At 48.3% G+C, this 18,608-nt stretch overlaps 1 protein-coding gene across 1 annotated transcript in view; it reads right to left on the bottom strand.

Moving 5' to 3' along the window:
• Positions 1 to 17,907, bottom strand: part of RTN1 (reticulon 1) — a 57,316-nt gene extending 39,409 nt beyond the window's left edge. The window contains exons 1-2 of the mRNA XM_013955660.2: positions 17,215 to 17,907; positions 12,784 to 13,566 (exon numbers count right to left, since the gene is read on the bottom strand). Of these exons, the coding sequence (XP_013811114.2) occupies positions 12,784 to 13,566; positions 17,215 to 17,830 (1,399 nt within the window). The 5' untranslated portion in view covers positions 17,831 to 17,907. The remainder of the gene's footprint in view (positions 1 to 12,783; positions 13,567 to 17,214) is intronic.
• Between the last annotated feature and the right edge of the window lie 701 nt (positions 17,908 to 18,608).

Below are 18,608 nucleotides of genomic sequence, written 5' to 3'. Positions count from 1 at the left end.
ATTGTTGGATCATTGCATGCCTCTTATTTTCTGTGTTGCTCTGGATTTGCATAAGCACAGCAGCCTCCCAAAGAAAATTTTAAAAATCCCTTTTTAAAGCAAATATTGTTATTATGTCACAATCAGCAGTGCAGTTTCAGAAGCTAAGGAAAAACATCAGTAAAATCAATACCCACTTCCAGGTGTTATTCCCGGTGGAGGAGAGCTCCCATCACACATCTCCAGTTCCAGGACTGCAGCTCAGGCAAATGCTTTAACTTAACCTCATGCAGGCTACCAGATGAACAACATCATTCAAGGAAGTCCGTATTCTGCCTAATATCCAAAGGAGTTGAGGGGAAAGCCACCCTGATTTAGGATTAGGCTTAAGTCCCTCTTTATTCAGACAAAGACTCAGGCTGAGATGTTCAAAAGTTTGTCTTTCACCTCTCATTGAGAACTGGGGGCTTATTCTACATCATCAGGCCTTAATCATAAATTTAAACCTGTCCTGAAATGATTCAAACTCTTTGTTTGAATTGACTGATAAAACTGGTCAAAACCTGTGATTCCCAACTCACAGAGCATTCCAGTGGTTCAGAATCAGTATTTCTGGCAAATAGGCAAACAAAATAGTCCAAAAGTTCCCTGAAAAACACTACATTTGCAACAAAATTTCATTAACTGTCAACTCTTTCAATAAAACCAAAATGTTTTATTTTTATTTTTCCCTCTCCAAATTTGTATTATAAACTTCACAAAGCACCTCCAGAGCTAAAAGTATGAATTATTACAGAGAAAGCTCTTTAACACCATTTAGAAAAAAGTCTTGTAGATGGCATAACTTTGCCCCTTCCTAATACACAATATTTTTTTTTCTTGTTTCTATTCCCAGAATAAACATCTCTCCTTACTGTGTATTGTGTCAGCCACCGAAGAACAAAGTATTAGATTTCTGTGTCAATAGCAAATCTCTGAGGTCTCCCCGGATTACCTAGGAAAAATATCACTATGTCAAGGCATCTGGAAAAACCATCACTTGGTTTTTCCAGACCAGATTGTCAGCGTCATAGCCATGATAAGAAAGCAAGTTGGCCTTAAAAAAATCCCCTTGCACAAAGGCTGAGTCATTGATCACTGATGCCGAGACACACCAAAATGGGTGCTGTGTCAAGATTTTAGTTTCTAAAATATGCCTGAGCTGCTTCAACTGTTTTTTCTGTGTGAACAGAGGAAACACTGGTGAGCAGGGAGGCTCTCTCCTTGCATCTTCCCTAGGAAGGGATTGGTGCTTGCAAGCCTCTACCTGCAACCCTTGTTTCCAGGGTTGGCAAAACCACCCGTGATCTCAGGGACAGGGCAGGGACTGGTCTCTAATGACACCCTTGTAGATGTTCTGCAGGTGACCACATCTTGGGGAATGCTAGTATATAAGGTCCTCTTTGAGATTTCTCAAAGAAGTCCTGGAAGGGATCTCAGGAGGTTGTCTAGTCCCTCATGCACCCCAAGATGGGACAACCACAGGTAAGATACGGCCACAGTTTGTACCCTGGTCTCCCTCATTCCCCCAACTGCTCGAGCTGCAGTAAGCCAAGCTCCCCATAGCTCCTGCACCTCACCACCGCTCCTCCCTCAAGTCTGCACCAGCAGTCGCTCAGCTTGCAGGGCACTGGCAGAGCAAGGCAAGCCCTGGGCTCACGGCAGTTTTGCCACCTCCCGCCAGCTGTGCAATCCAGCTAGCAGGGAGGGGCCTTTGCATATGAAACATCATTCTTCTTTAGGCCTGTTTCAGCAGGTTTCTGTTTGTATACAGATACCTATTGACTTGCTGCACTTGACTTAGACATTGCCCTTCATGGCTTAATAGGCTTGGATATTTAAAACATTTTACATAACAATCTGGCTCCTGTGTATAATCAAACAAGAATCTCGGTTCTATTTTTCACCAGTCAGGATATAATCTTGACAGAAACATTTATAAACTTCAGCCTGTGTCATATCTATCAGAAATGTCTACATACTTGTGTTTGAGTGCTCTGACTTAAGACGAGTCTTCAGAGGTAGTCCTTTGCTCTTAAAGGGAAGATATATGAAATTGGAAGGATAAGGCCCATAAATTTTTATAGCTGCTGTATTTAACTCACACATAGGCAGTGGGATTGATGGCAGTCCTGAGAGAAGATGTATGATCATCCCACATTAAGGTACACAGAATTTTAAAAGCACCTCTGAAGAGCCAGCCACTGCAAGTGTTCAAGGTGCTTTGACACCCATGCTTTAAAAGTTTGGTCTTACTCAACAAGCAGAGAGCAATTTTCATGAGCACAACCAAAAATCAGGGGAGGGGACAGACGCCAGGGATGAAACGGTTCAAAATGTTCAGGCTATGGAAACAAAGGCTGGGATTCAAAGGGCTTGGGCCTTACTGAGACATTTCTGAAGGTCATACCAAAGCATGACCTTGAAATATGTGGATCGTGTTGATCAGGAGAGGGTATCATTGCACTTGGCAGTTACTGATCCCAGCCAGTGGCAGAGAAAAAAAGCTGTCATCTGGTTTGCACACAGTGTGTGTGCAAAAGAGTCGTTAAAAGGGGGAGAAAACACACAGACTACAAGGAGCCTGAGGATCCCTTCCTCTCACATGGGGGGACTCTGGCACTCTTCAGGACAGCATACCCTTGGGGGAAAAGTGCTCCCCATGGAGACAGCACACCCTAACAAGAACAGTCCAGCGAGGCCAAACAACAACTGTCTAGCCCGTGGTCCTGTCCCTGAGAGTGGCAAAAAGTGGAAGCTTTGGGAAGAGTTGCAAGGAAAGCTGCAAGATGTGACCTCCAGATACTCGCACAGATGCCACCAAAGGCAGGAGCTGTGACTGTCAGTGCCCCTTTGGGACAGGGAAAAGCTCCCCTGAGTCTTGCTTGCCTCACCTGGCTCTGGATGCACCAAGACTCAAAACATGGTTGCATAATTCCTGGTGAGTGGCAGGTCCTGGTAATAAAAATTCAGAGCTCATGCAAACCATCATTCAGGGAGAAGAGAGAAATTTTCCCGTTCTTAGCTTTGCTCTGTACCTGTCCAAGTATCACCAGTAAGTGACTGTTCCTTACTTATTCATTCCTCCTACGTTCCCACCAGAGTAGGACTCCAGGAAGGACACCAAAGCCGGTGCCTGACAAGCTTCTCCTTGTCCCCTCTGCAGAAAGGAGGGGTGACACCACAGTCTCACCTGAGGGCAGAAAAAGTGCCAAACTCACTCCTCCCTCCCTGAAAGAAGGGATCTGTTGGGGAGCTGAACAGAAATAATGTACAACGCAAATGCACCAGCGCTCATTTCCACCACCATGATCACAGCTTGGCTGTAGTAACAAGCTGTCATGGGGTAGCTGCACTGCATTAACTGTCCAGAAAGTTAATGGGAGAAGCAGGCCATAGCCCACTGCAAATGCAGAGACATTTCAGACTACTTGGCCCACAGTGAAAGACGGTGCTTTTCCTCCTCCGGAGACTAAGGAATATGCCTGTGAATCATCACTAGGGTAGCTCAGCTGGCATAAGGAAACTTAAATCATAGTAGCTGGAGTAAGTTATCTGGGACCATATTGTCCTGGTCATTCAAAAGTCTCAGGAGCAAGACCCTGTGAAATGAGGCCATCTGAATGCGTCTGCAGGATCCATGTCATCACAGCTTGCTCCTTCTGTCCTTTCAGATGTTCAGAGTCACTTTTTAGACTCTTTGAATGGAGCAAAAGCAAAATCACAAGGTAACTGGAATTCAAGAAATCTTTATTGATAAAAAACCTCCCAAAATATCAAGAATATACCAAGGAAAGGTGAATCTCTGATATAAAATTATCTGCAGTGAGGAAATCACCCCTCACTCCTAGCTGCATTGCTGCATGCCACACTTTCATTTAAAACTGTTGTTTTTTTCTTTTTACTTTTTATGCAGTTGGCCATTTTTTTCATAACTTTGGGTTACTAGGGCACAAAGCCAAAGAAGCAGCATCAGAGCAGGGAGACAAGAGCAAGCTGGAATGTCTTAGCTGCATTCTCTCCTACCCACTGCCCGAGTCCTAAATTCATCCCCAACCTCATGTCAGGCCAGTCAAGTAGAGGTATGAAAAGAGAAAACAGGCCTGGCCAACAGACTGGTTGCCAGTGCTCCAGGTGTGGCCTAGCATGTGGTTTAGCAATGCAGGTGTCATTTCTTTCTCTAAGACCCTCTATACTTAAGCTGTTTCACAGGTTTGCAACTGGGAGTGCAAGTTAAAGGAGGTAGGCAAGAGAAGGGCCCTGCATACAGCAGAGAACGAGGAGACTTCTGAACCAAAGTGGACTGTGGGGTCAGACAGCACAGGAGAAAGAGACATGTTGGCTCAGGGGAGAAATCCAGGAGATTCCTGAAAAAGCTGTGAGCTATGGCTCTGTGATCTCTTTCTCCCAATATTTGCCTATTGTTCTTGGGAAAGAGATTGACAAAAGGCTCAACCCCCATTTAAAAAGAAAAAAAAACCAACAGTCTCTCAGGATTCATCCACTCTGCATTACCATGCAAGCCCACTTCTGCTGGCATTCAACTGTCTGAGTAGGAAGTCATTCAAGTCCTTAGAAACAGGCAAGATTATCATGATCAACTTCATTTTTTCCACTGGACTTTCCCAACCCTTCAGAAATTTCTCCATGTGTGTCATCATGCAGAAAATTAACCCAAAGTCAAATAAGTCAAAGTAGGGAAAGATGGGTTAGCTCAGCCTGCTGCAAAAGTCTGAACAGATGTTTCCAAGCAAAATGGAAGAGAAGCCTCTTACAGCAACAGAACTGGACATTGCGCTACTGGAATGGGATCTGTAAGTCCCATCATACCTGTAGGACTGGTAAGTAACCCTTTGTCAGTCTGGGGAGAGCCTCCACATGAGCACTGTCTCCAATTTTCTTCAAGAAGGGTTTCAGCTGTGGTGGAAAGAGCTGAGAGAACAACGAGGAGGCTCAGAGGGCTGGAAGGGGTGACCAGAGAGGAAAAGCTGAATGAGCTGGAGTTGTTCAACCTGAAGTATGGAAGGCTGAAGAAAGAATGACAACCATTTTCGATAGACACCAGAGAGCTCGTGGAGGAGGTATCAACAGAGGCCTTTCCAAACAAGTAACAAGCATCTGTCAAGAACAATTTATCACTGATCCTGGCTGTGGGCCAGGAGATGAGCTCTCTGGATCTTGCGAAGTCCCTGCCAGCCCTGCTCTCTATGAGGCTATGTTGCGTAGCATCTTCTCTGTACCCAACTCTGCGTGCACACCTGCAGCTCCTAGCACTGAGACGGCATGGCACCTCTAGGAACCCGCTCAGATTCGCAAGCTCTGGCTATCAGCTGCACACCAACCTCTGCCTTTGCCCAGAAGGCGGACAATTCGATGAAGCTCTGAGCAACCTGACACAACCGCTTTGAGCAAGGGGTTGAACCAGAGTCCTCCAGAGGTCCCTTCTGACCTAAGTTCTTCCTTATGAGAAGCAGCACACTGAGGTTCACTAAATTACTCTGAGATTTTGTGCCAAAGCTAGGCTCAAATTCATGTTTTTACCTCTCTAGGCAGGCTTTGCCCTGCTCCTTCTACAGCATCAAGAGGTGCACATGCTGCCTGCAGGAAATGCGGGGCCATGCACCCGCGCAGACTGGGGCGCAGCCTGCTCCGATACCAGGCAGGAAGCCCCTCTCCATCACACCTTTTCCAAGCGGGGACTTTCCAAAGGATGCAGAGCTACCGGAGCCCTATAAAAAGCAAACTGAAACAAGCAAAACAGATGGGCTGGAGTGTGGAGGCACTTACAGCAGATGGCACTCAAATATTAAACTAACATTACCTTATGCTTAAATCTCAGCCTGGCTTGCTGCTGATTGCAGAGCCAGCCTGTTGAAAGCTCGCAGACGAGAAATGAGCCTCGTATTGCTAAATCATGCTACCAAGCATCCCTCTCCCTTGGAAAAACGCCTCACTAGCGACTCCTCCGACAGCAGGGACATGCTAATGCGATGCAGACAACGTTATGCCGAACAAAAACCATTCACAATAACCGAGGCCCCTCCCAGACCTCTACTGAAAAACAATCTCATTGTGAAACCGTGTTCAACCAGCTTCTCCATGGCAACAAGCAGAGGTAGGTACAGAGGCTCAAGTGAAAAAGCCTACACTGCTTTGTACTGGTCCATGTCGAATATTGCTGTGTGATAGCTCCAGACACCATGGGGCTGCCCAAGAGGTACTGGGGAGGAGGGGAAAGTACTCGTGAACGTGGGGCTCCTTCTAGTGTCACCCCAAAGCCAGAAGTGATCCTGACTGGCTTGTGACACAGTCTAGGAGACACTGGGCTACCACATAGACATGGGTGGCCGTATGCCTCGATGGCCATCATGCATGGTTGGAGCCAGAGTGGCCATGAAGAGCATGCACTAAGGACATACTCTTCCGGGATATCAAGTAGACTAAGTGCTTAAAAAGACTTGTCAGAGGGCAGACAAATAAGGACACTTCACAGTAGAGTGACGTAGGACTGTGTTGCAGAATAAGGCATTTTATATGATGAATTTTATTTGACTGCATTTCCTGGCTGGAAACCCTGCTTGGAGCCTGGGCACTGCCGGTTGTGCCATCTAGCGTGTGACTGACAGCACAACTGCACAGACCCAGGGCTGGATTTGCCTCTTCCTACCCTGAATTTTGCCAGAAAATAAAGAAAAAAGGAAGGTAAATGTAGAGGACAATGATACACCCCGTAGGGCAGAAGTCAGTTAGTGTGGTAATGCTAGAGGTAAAACTTACTGCTGAAGTGATAATAGCAGTGACACTATAGCTATATTTTCATTAGTATTTTGCAACTAAAAGCGTCATTCTGAAACCACAGAGGGAGAACTGTTGTGCAAGGCCAGTAACTTACCACCAACTTACCCCTGCAAGCCATTGCTAGGACAGCGCAGAAGAGGGGCTCGGAGAAGGTTCAGAGACTACTGAGTGTTTCCGCACATGTATACATAACTCTGGCTGCGCTTCTAGGTTCAGAAATAACCAACCAGCCTAGTCAAACAATTCTCAGGGCTGCGACATTTCCAGCAGAGACCCACACTGTCATCCTCTTCCTTCACATTGCAGATGAATCTGCAGATAGCTGACGGAGAGATTCAAGACATCCCCCACAGTGTTCCTCAGCCCAAGCATCTGCAAGAGATGCCCACAGCAAGCTTCATGCATATAGGCCTGGCTAACCACAGAAGAAGGTCTGCAAGAATCGAGATGAAAACAAGAAGCAAACAAAATAATAAGTCTCAGTGCAAAGTGGGTTGCAAAACCAGTCCTATAAATGAACAGGGTTTGCTCATATATATATACTGGAGAGTTTCTGGAAACTTAACTATATCGTCCACATCTTTTTTTTTTTTTAACCTGGTCACAGACATTTGATCTGAAAGGTAGCATGCTACTGCATATTTCACTAAATGGATCAAGCAGAAGGATCTCTTAATATTGTCATTGCAGGAGAGGCTGGAGAGCGAGTCTGGCCCTTACCAAGTGCTCCCAAAACAACGGATGCGATGTCCCAGTCTCAGGAAAAGCTTCCCCCAGGAGACACCAGCCTGGGGTAAGCCAGGCCTCCTTGGCCCAAACACAGAGCCACCTCCAGGCATGGCAACAAAGATGGGAAAGTTTTCAGTCAAAACGCACCTTCCCAGCCCACCTTGGGCCAGGCTACCTTCAGGCTCCTTGCAAACTGCCCAGAGCGAAATGAGGCACTTCCCTAGGAGAGTGGGTCTTTTCTGACCTTTCCTACATGTCTAACCCATGTGCAAGCCCAGGTGGTTGCCTGGATGTCACCAGAGCTGTGCAAGGTCACAGCGCTGTGCAGGCCGTACTGGGTGGCGGAGGGCATAGTTGTATTATTATCCACAGTCTGTGAAAATCTGAGCTGTTGCAAGACAGGCTTTTTTTAGAACACACCTAAAAATCCACATTCCTTGTTACAGCTACTGGAAAACATGAATCACTAATCTTCTTTCTATGTGGTTGAATTTTATAATTAAAAAAAAAAGAAAGAAAGAAAGAAAAAAAGGATCAGAGTTGACAACCTCCTTCCTGCAGAGCCACAGCCCGAGGGGCTCGAGCCCTGTTGCATAAGGGTTGTGTCCACCTCTGGGAGGAGATGGAGGGACAGATGCAGGGACAATGACAGCTGAGCAGCAAATGTCTTGCTGCAGCCCTGCCTTCCCCCTTACCCCCACAGGAGACAAGGGAATTGGTAGCAGTCGTGCAGGCAGCGACCGCGCTGCTCTGGCCAAAGCAAAGCACGTGTCACAACGAGCCATCCGGTCTCTCTGATCCTGCAGAAAAGCAAGCAAGGATGCTTAGTGGTCAAGGGCACGGGAATAGCTCCACTCCTTCAAAACGCGATAGTTACATCAAGTAAAATGGGAAGTAGGAAGCGACTGCCCGTTTTTATCATTGCCACTGGATGGCAACAGACGTTAAGCAGAGACTTTGAGTTATCACTGCGCCAACCAGGCATCCACTTGCTGTGCACCACGTTGTTTTTTGCGGGGGAATGACAGAGTGACGGGCGAGTGAAGAGTTAACAGGACTGAAGTTTGTCAATTGATATGCAGAAGAACTGATAGCACAAGAGCTGACGTGCACAAAGCTGCTGAACAGAGGACTTAACAGGACTAAAGTCGTCTACCAACCGATATGCGCAAGGATTGATATGTATAAGGCTGCGGAATGGCAGCATTAACAAGACTGAAGAGGTCTGCCACCTGGAATCTGCACGGACCCCCAGGGAGGGAAGAAGCAATACGGAGGTGTTGTGGTCTTGCCTCGCTAGCAGGGTCCTCCCAAGCAGACAAACAAACAGTCCTGCGATTGTGAAACTCGCAAAAGTCAGCAAAAGCAGTGTTTGCCCAGAGCCCCAGCCGTATTAAAAGAGACTTGGGAGCTAGGAGAGTTTGAGCAGGGACGGGAACGTGACCTGATCATCCTCTCCTCTCCGGCTGGACCGTGAGTATTCCCCCCCCTCCCCTTTTCCTGGGACGCTGGGTTAAGGTAACTCCTCGAGGTTGAGAGCCCTCTCACTAGGAGAGTGAACAAGAAAGCTTTCAAGTAGGGATAAGCAGTCCTTCCCATTAATAACGCAGTAATCGACGGTTTCAGGTTATCCTTTCTAAATTAGTAACTGATGGTTTTGTGTTATCCTTCCTAAATTAGTAATCGCATTATTTTAATGGATGTTACTAATCCAAGAACTTGTGTGAGGAAATAAACATCTTTTTTATTATTATTATATTACTGTCTCGGTCGTTGCTATCGAACCTTCATAGCATGACAGCGTGACACAGAGATTACAGAAAGCCTAGCAAACACCCCGGAAGGATCTCCGAGGGAGTAAGCCATGGGCTGACATCAACGTGGTCAGCAAGGCTGCTCCCAGGATCTGATTGAATGCTGTGATTTCACACAGTGCAGCTTCTCCAGTTATTTCACGGAGCGTGCTCTCAAAAATCAATTCCGTCTTGTCAGCCCAGGGCAAAGCCTTCTAACGAGCCGCTCAAAGTGTATTTAATGCCATGGATTGGGGTAAAAGACTTCTCAGTGGAATTCCACTACCAGTCTGTGAAATAGTTAACACTTGCACATGAAGCTGACGGGTGACCATGTTTAAATTACATATCCCTGGCTACTAGCTGGCCAAAGGCCATGGAACGATCTGACGCTGGGTGTCAAAAGTTCAGCCAGGCGCAGCAAACAGCTTCATCTGATCCATAAACTTCCCATGAATCTCCAGGAACACTGGGCTAGCACCGACCTCATCTCCGGATGGGTATTACTGTGAGGACAGGGGAGTCAGCCCCCACCAGAACACTGCAAATATTGCTAAAACCATCCTTTGTCATTCTGTCTTATTAACGATGTGCCGTGGTGGTGTAACACTACCGAGGTAACGTGCAGCAAGGAGGTAGCATGAAAAGATGGAAATTTGTCTCAAATTCAAATATCTTTACCAAAAAAAATAAAAATCAATGGAATAACACTGATATCTACTTTTTTTTGTTAAAAAAAAAAAAAAAGCTGATTCCATGAGGGGCTGGCTGACCTCAGCAGGCAGTTGTTTGATGTGTAATTTATGGATGTGCTTTTACACATTTCAGTCTTGGATGGCAGCATTTTGGTAGGGCACCGGAGTGTCCTGAGGGAAAAAAGCACCTGCCAAAACGGTTCTCCGTGCACCACCAAACAGTAATTAGCTGGCGCGTGTCCATCCTCGCCAGGACATGGGGAGAGAGTTTGCTCACTCACATGGGGGTTTTCTCTGACAATCACACGAGAACAAACCTCTGCTAGCATCAGTCTAAGCAACGACAGAGATTAAATGAGGCAAAAGCCAGCCTGGAATATCTGAACATGCTCAAGGAGGGCTGGATTCACTCTGTGCGTAGCTGTGCCAGGTTCAGCCGATCGGTAACAAGATGTTTGGCTCCTCGGGTTACGCTGTTCAAAGGCGCCCACACGGGCTGGAAGGGAGATATCTCTCTGAGGGCAACAGACCCCTCTGGAAGGGGGGCTTGCAAGGCAGCGTTAGGGATTTTTCAGCAAAGCCTGTTGATAAGAACATGTCTCCCCCTGCAAAAATTGCAATGGGAGCTGAAATCTTAAAGCTGCAGTGTAGAGATTTAGCTGCCCTTGAGATGTTCTCCAACTATTTTCCCCAAATCCAAGACCGAATCATGAGTCCTCTGCCCTGCAGAGCACAGAGGATGCAGCATCATAGCAGAGGACAGCCGGGACATGTTGCCAACACTGCAGGGAAGATGCCTCAGGAGCGGGGACTGCAACTACTGAAAATTCAAACAGCCCTGCAGCTTCTAGGGTTTGGGCAGGGCCTGGACCAGTCCTGCAAAAGAGGAGTTTGGAAAGGAGGAGAGAGATGTTTGGGGCCCATTCTGCCCATGAGAGAACCGAGACGTGTGCAGTGCAAGGCTGCGAGTCCGGAGACCCAGGCAAGAAAATATACATAGGAGCAATAATCATATGTTTCTTATTCATCCAATTAATGCTATTAATTCATCATCCCCAAAGTAGCATTAATATTAACATATCTTATTGCGCTGCAGATCCTGCGGTCTGCTCCTCAGCACATTGTGCTAGTTCAAGGTCTGGCTGTTTTTCTTACTCGATTTGCATGCCTGGGTTCACAGCGCTGGATAAGTCTGTTTGAAAAGCGTGCCGCTTAACCGGCTCTGCCGCATCTCCAGGCCATCATGCGGTCAAACATGGGCAGAGGAAAAAGATGCTCTCTGAGAATCAGGGCTGGGGTTCACCTCCCCCCATCTCTATCTGCCTACCTGCGGTTTGCAAAAAAATGGCTGGTCACTAAATTGCAAATGCCCAAACTGTTCTTAAAAAAAATAATAATAATAAAATAAATAAAAAATCACTTTTAAAACCATGCACAGCACCCTTGTCTCTCATCCAAATTGCAAGAGAGGCCTCAGCTTCCCACGTCTCTGCTGGCCTCCGCACAGGCTGTCCGGTGGCAGCAATAGCATGGGATCCATCCTCCAAAATCTGATGTATTAACGTCTGAAACAGTCACATCTGACGATTGCAGCCCAAAGCCTAACCCTCCTCCCTAGGTGTTTACTAAGCCACTTGCCCCTTCTGGAGCCAAACTGGGCAAGTGGTTTTTGGAGAGATGCTGCCTGCTGCGTGCTTCCCGCCAGGGCAGCCTGCAGCCGGGCACCAGCCGCCCGCAGCGCGGGGACGAGCACCGCAGAGCCCCGGGAGCGCACACAAAACCCTCATTATTATGGATGGGGGGGTTCAGCCGGCTCCACAGTGATTCATTCAAGCTGCGCCAGCCGGCAGAAACAGCCAGAGCGACCAAGCCCAACCCCTTTCTGCCGCTGAATGATTCTTTTTCCTACACGCATCCTCAAAACAGTTATCCTCGCGTTCCTGGGAGCGGCAGAGCCAGCTCACCGATTGCACCGCTTTGCTGTGCAAGACAACTAATATTTCATGAGAGGAACTGCGAATTGCAGCTATTTGTCCTCCAGATCCCTGGTGTCTGAGCCAGCCACATACTGGGGGGTTCCTGCTCGGTCCTAAAAGCAAGGTTGCACCTCACTAGCAGTCTCTGTACATTTTAGCCTTTGCAGGACCAAGCTTGTGCCCGTGTTGCTGTGCCCCGGTTTTACACAGCTGCAGGCGTGCACACCCTCTCGCAAGCCCTGCTCCTGCCATCCTGCGGACAGACGAAGCCACCCAAAGTCTCTCCCCCATTCTGCCCTCCCTGCACCTTTGTTTTTGCAAACCTGTCCGAGCACATTAAGCCCTGGTTATTGTTGTCGGTATTTTTCAGTCTAAGGGGAAGGGGAAAAAGGAGCAAGAAGGGAAGGTCGGAGATGATGCATCTATTGTGTTACTCAAGGCAGCAGTCAGACACCACCACGGCGGACCTGGTGCACGGCTCTCCATGGACCGCTGGGAGAGGTTTACCAGGCGGAGCTGCAGGGCCGGGCCCAGTGTGGGGAAAAAAGACCCTCAGGACAGCAAAGTGTGGCATCCAGCTGGAGGGACTGACCTGGAAACCAGACGGGGCCATCCAAGCCCTGCTTGCACCTGGACTTGTGCTTGGTCATCAAGCGTCGACGCTCACTCCTGCACTACCTAAACCTCCCATGTCCCAAGCAGACACCTCCCTCCACCTCCCCCTGCCCGTTGCAGAAAAACACCCTCTTTAGGAACAGAAACAGCTGCATTTACCTTTCTGCTTATTTAAAAACGGCAGCAGGGGCGAAGCCAAGGGACTTCTTTTCCCAGAGTCCTTGGAAGACACTTTGCTTTGGTTAACAACTGTTTCTTCGATGGGTTTCTTCAGGGTTATTCTCTCCTTCAGCTCCTCGGTGCTGACGGCCGAGGTCGGGGGCTCAGCGCTCGCTTTCGGTGCGACAAAAGAGCATTTCAGGTAGGACGCAGAATCCGCCAGGTTTTCCCTGTTCATCCTGCTCTCCGTCGTTTTACTTACTTCATAGTCTGAGGGGTCGGCCCGCGAGCCGTTCTCTTCCTTGATGATGTCCATGATGAGGGGCTTCATCAGCGGGGAGTCGTGCTCCCTCTTGGGGCTTTCCTCGGAGGCCGAGGAGGCGTCGCACGACTCGATGATGAGCTCGCTGTCGAGCTCGGCCTCGCGCTCCTCCCGCAGGATGCTGTACTGGATGGAGGGGGAGGCGGGCGACGGCGGGGGGCCCCCGATGTGGCTGAAGGTCATGTAGTTGGAGTGCAGCGCCTCCTCGGCCGCCAGCGGGTCCTCCGAGACCAGCTCGATCTCCGAGTCCCCCGACTCGGCGCTGCTGGCTTCGTTGTCGAGGGGCGAGGGCACGGCGGGGCGCCCGGGCTTCGCCCGCTGCTCGGGCTTGTCGGCCGAGAGGCTCGCCGACCGCGGTGCCTCCGAGCCCTCGAAGGAGAAGCTCTTCGCCTCCTTGATGGCGCTGATAAGTTCGTCCTCCGACAGGCTGCCTTTGCCTTGCGATTCCGAGCCGGACGGTTCTGCCAGCCGGGAAGAGAGGGAGGGAAAAAAAGAAAAAAAGAAAGAAAAAAAAACATTATTAAAGATGATAACTTTGGGCTGCTTAGGCAACGGACGCAATGGGTTTCAAGCCAGCACAGATCCCTCTAGCAGAGCCGATAACAGGCAGAAGTCTCCCTCTCTGTAACGAATAACAATAATAGCTTGTCCTTACAGAGTGTTTTTCATGCGTATTCCTCACACACTTTATCAAAGCAGCAGGTTTCCTTAAAAGAGGTAAATAGCATCGCTTACTAAGGGGGAAGCTGAGGTACAAGGTGATGCTGTTCAGCGGCTCAGCGATGGGTTTTTTACCAGGAAAATTGCCAAGCATTGGGCCACATGTGATGGCATCTAACTGCGCCCATCAAACACGTGCCTGTTCTGGGGATAAACACGGGGCTGGTAGGAGCCGATGGGTTTCTGACACTTCTGAGTTCAACAGTCCACTTTTAGTTTCTATAAGTTTTGTCAAACTAACTTTTGGGGTGAAAAGTTACAGATCATAAATTTTTCTCTGGTTATTTTTTTGTGTGGCAGGAGAGGGTAAATTCTGTGTTTGCTCTTATCTCAGCTGTGTCTGAGAATAAGGCTAGAAAAACAGGCCTTTTTGCTGATTATAAAAATGTGGAATGCCATTTACTCCGGGACTGTCTAAAACTGCCATGATTTGGAAGACAGGCTTGAAATTTAGCAAAGAAGTAGCTGCCAGGCTACTGTGAAAATATGCCCAGGGCTGGTTTAACAACAAAACCTTGGAAAATTCCCAGTTTGTTCCTGCTCAGTGGGGTTTAGCAGCTAAAAGTCTCCAAAGATTTGCAAATATTGGCTGGCTGCTCGGAGGTTGCCGCCTGCTTTTGAGTGATGTCCAGCAGGCAGCAGAGTGAGAGGAGAGAAAGGGAGGACGAAGAGAAAGGAGAAGGCTGGGACAACGCGGCTGGTGAAATTAGGATCAGGCAAGTTAGGGGAGAAAATTTTGGGGGCCACTTGCCCATTTCGTGTTGACTGCCTGTGTTTGCAAGTCTCTGAATAATGGACTAAGTCAGCCTCCAAGTTGGACCAACCTTCAGGTATTGCTACACTTGGGTTAAGAATAAAATGCTACCAAACCATTTTACCTCTTGGATCCAACCCCTTTCTGTCCCTGAGCTTTCCTATTTTTTGCACTCTCCGTACTGCATCCCATTTCCTCAGGCCACTTCAGGCAAAAATACAAGATAATCAAAACACTTACACCAATGATACAGTCACTGCAAACTAGCCGTGTGTTTTAAAATGAGCAGAGGTTTTGTTTAATTTTGTTTAATGTTTAATCCTTACTTGCTGTCCTAAAGTATTTTTCCGTGTGCAATTTGCCAACATCATTCCTAAAGCTGTGGCAGCCGCCACATCTTCTTGGGCGACGGACAAGAAATACAAGCCCCCCCAAGGCTGTTTCAATGTGAGCGCCTGGCCCTGGCTGCCAATACGGGTCCTATCGCCACAGTCTTGCCCCAATAATCCTTGACCACATCTCATTAACGCGCACATTTGCCTGCAGCTCCTCCGACAGCACAGCCGTCTGGCAACGCATCCATCTCGCCCAAGAAAGCCGTTCTGTAACCTGCAGCCCAGCAGCAGACAGGCTTGAGGTTTTCGGGACACGCTGCTGTCAGGATGCCAGGAAGTTTCTTTCGAATTAGACACGCTAAACAAGAGCCTTTGCATCCTTTCCCGGGGGCTGCAGGAAAGCACGCGTGAGCTGGGCAGCTCTGCGGCATTGCAGCATGGCAGTATTTTCTCTCCGAGCTGACCTACGATGAGTTAACCTGGCGCTCTCCCAGCCGTACACGGGACCATCAGCCCTCAGCACGCAGCGACCCACTGCTCCTCCAATTCACCCAGTTTCTGTCCATGCCGGCAGATTATAACATTTGGCTATGACATTCACCTTGGGGACAAGAAAGTTCTCTGTGGCCAGGAGCCGAGCATCATATTTACTGCCAGCTGGGGGGAAGCCTATAAATACCCATCAGCTTTCAGCGCTGATGCAGCATACAAACAACCCACGTCTTCCTTCCCCGGAAAGATCATCGCCATTAATTAAAAAGCAAATAGCTCTGAAACACCCTGGTCCAGGCAGGGAAGGCAACCGTGGGCTCCGGCTGGCTTTGCCAGCACGTTTGAGGAGTATCTAGGAGCGATGGCTTTGCTGAGTCACTAGCTAGAAATAGTGAGGGCAAGTTTTAATTTCTTCTTAACTTACAAAAGCAGGGCCTGGGCACAGTGAGTCCCTGGATGCAGGAAGGGTGGGAAATCCAGGAAAATGTGCTGGAAGAGCCAGCCCCTAAAAGGAAGACACCTGCTTCTTTCTTTACCGCAATACATGAGCTTTCCGGCGTTTTTCCTTTGGCTTTCCAGCCCCACAACACGGCCTGGTGGGACCTCACAGGGCTCCCATGGGCCATTCGGACCGTGCCGGGGACCGGCTTGGCCCCCAGAGCACCGTTCCCATGCTGGCGAGCCTGTGGGGCACTCAGTGCCTCCCGGTAAGGCAGCAGCCTTGGTCCTCCGCCGCGCAATATTCACCTGTTATTATGAAATACAGTTATCCAGAATCATCAAGCTGGCCTTCTGGAGTCATTAAGGACTGATTAAATAACAATTAGTGCCTGAAGTTCTTAATTACCTTCTGGTGTAAAAAGTATAAATCAATAAAAAATGGAATAACTTGGAAGTAGTGTGTGATATCATCCAGTCAAATTAAAGAAGAAAAACGGGACTCTTTAAAACCTATTTATTATCTAAAAATTCTGACTAATGCAAGTAGTATGAATTCACAGCTGCTGGGGACTCTTTCAATCTCTTTTTTGGAGAGGCGTGCAAATGCATACTCAATTTTGGATAGGAACCAGGTGCTTGTTTAAGGGTAAGAACTAGCGTGGGTTGAAATTCCAAATTGCCATTCCATGGAAATTCCATTTGATTTTTAAATGTTTCTGGATATCATCAAAACAATGCAAATTTCAGCTTGGGAATGTTCATTCCAAAATTTCAAGATTTTGACCCAGCACATTGAAATTTAATTTCAAGTCTCAAAATTCTGCTTCCTTTCACACTGCTTTATTTCTTTTAGAAATGTCCCATTACTTCCATATGTTAGCGGTGGACAGTGGTACCTAATATGGGTGACTGGGAACAGGTAACCACTGCAGCAAGCACACAGTAAGAAAATGCAAAAATGAGGGATCGTGGTGCTTGCCTCCTCATCAACAGCAGTCCAAGCAGCCTTCTGCCATGGTTTCTCATCTCTATCATCCTCGCTGTGCACACAGAAACGTGGACAGGTGACATGAGCTTGCCCTGGGAAGGCTGCGTCACAAAAATAAACGGCTTGGCAGAGGAGAGAAACCCTACCGGGCTCATTGCAGCTGCAGCGCGAGCCCTTCCCGGACACCAGATCCATGTGGATGAGACATCACAAACGTCCCGGACATGGAGACCCATCACCTGAAGCTCGCGGCCCCACAGACACTATGCAGTCCACCCCATAAGGCACAAACCCACAGCAACTTCCCAGTGCGCAAGGCTACGATTACATTCATGCACTCAATAGCGAAGGAAGGTGCCGAGCGCCACGGCCAACTTACCCGTGCCAGACGACGGTGGCGTGACGGACCCCGGACTGTCATCCTCTGGCTCTGACACGGTCACCGTTGGAACCACCTCGTGGCTCGGTTTCAGGCCAGTTTCTGGTTTAGTTGGACTTGTCTCTTTGCTGGCAGGCTCCCCTGTGCTTTCTATCTCAGTGAGTGTGATCTTCACGGGGGCTGTCACCACGGACGCACTATGCTGATCACCAAATCTTTCATCTTCAAGTGGGTCTTGCTCTTTGGCTGCCTTTGTGCCCTCCAAAGCCATCCTCAGAGGTTCAACAGCTTGGTCGGACTTGGCTGTTACTCCGCAATACTTATCAATAAGGCCTGGGCTATCGCCTTCTGAGCCTGGGTCATGCTTTCCTTGGTATTTTATTTCTTCTGATCTACTCATGTCCATGTATTTATAAGCTTCTACTTTCATGGGATCTGCTAAGGTTTTATCGACCTCAGTAGATTCTGCAGGAGTCATCTCTATTCCTGAATCTGAGCTAAACAAGCCGCGGGACTCAAATCCAGTCACATCTTGAACAGGATGCCCCAGTGCATTAAACCCTTCCGTGCTGCCCGAGCAGGGAATGGGGCTGTTCTCCTGCTGATAAATGCCCATGAAGTAGGTGGAGTCCCGCGGAGTGGTGTAGTGGACATCCGAAATCAGAGACGTGTAGAAGGAGGTATCACCTCCGTTTGTGGCCGTGGTGGAGCCGTAGTCAAAGAGGTGCGACGAGGCCATGCCACCTACAGCAAATGGACAAAAACATCATGCGGTGAAGGGACAAGCGACTGCACATATGGGTCTTTCTGCAAAGCCATTCTCACGCCCCATTCATTTTAGGGTCATTATTTGTGATTTGATTCATGTACCAGGCCTGTTTTTGCTTGCAGAGGCTTTAGGACTGCCTCCTGCTATGTTTGGGCAATATAGTGGCACATCCATCCGATGAGGCTCCCAGCTACTGCTGTATCTTAAAATAGCTATAATAATCCATGTAGCTGCTAGGAGATGGGAAACCCTACATGAGTGACTCCTGCCACCATTCCTTGCAGCTCCCTCAGCAAACTGAGGGATCACAGTGCTGGGAAAGACCTCCAGTCCTCCAGCCTGTCCCTCTTCATGGGGTGCCATCAGCTCTGCCAGATCATTTCTGACAGAGGTTTACCCACTCTTTTCATAAAAATCTCTGAGACCGGCAACCCGACAACCTCCCTCCCAGTCCGGCCTAGGGGGTCACTGTCCAGTGTCTTTCCCTATTCTCCAAATTCTTCCTTGTGTCTGATCTGAATCATCTGTGCCACTATTTAAGCCCATTACTGTTTGTCCTATCCGATCTGGGCAATAGATAATCCCCCTTTCTCTTCACAACATCCTTTTTATATATTTGAAGGCA

Source organism: Apteryx mantelli, chromosome 4, assembly GCF_036417845.1.
Source record: "Apteryx mantelli isolate bAptMan1 chromosome 4, bAptMan1.hap1, whole genome shotgun sequence".
Lineage (NCBI taxonomy): Eukaryota > Metazoa > Chordata > Aves > Apterygiformes > Apterygidae > Apteryx > Apteryx mantelli.
This window is presented reverse-complemented; position numbering and strand designations above follow the sequence as displayed.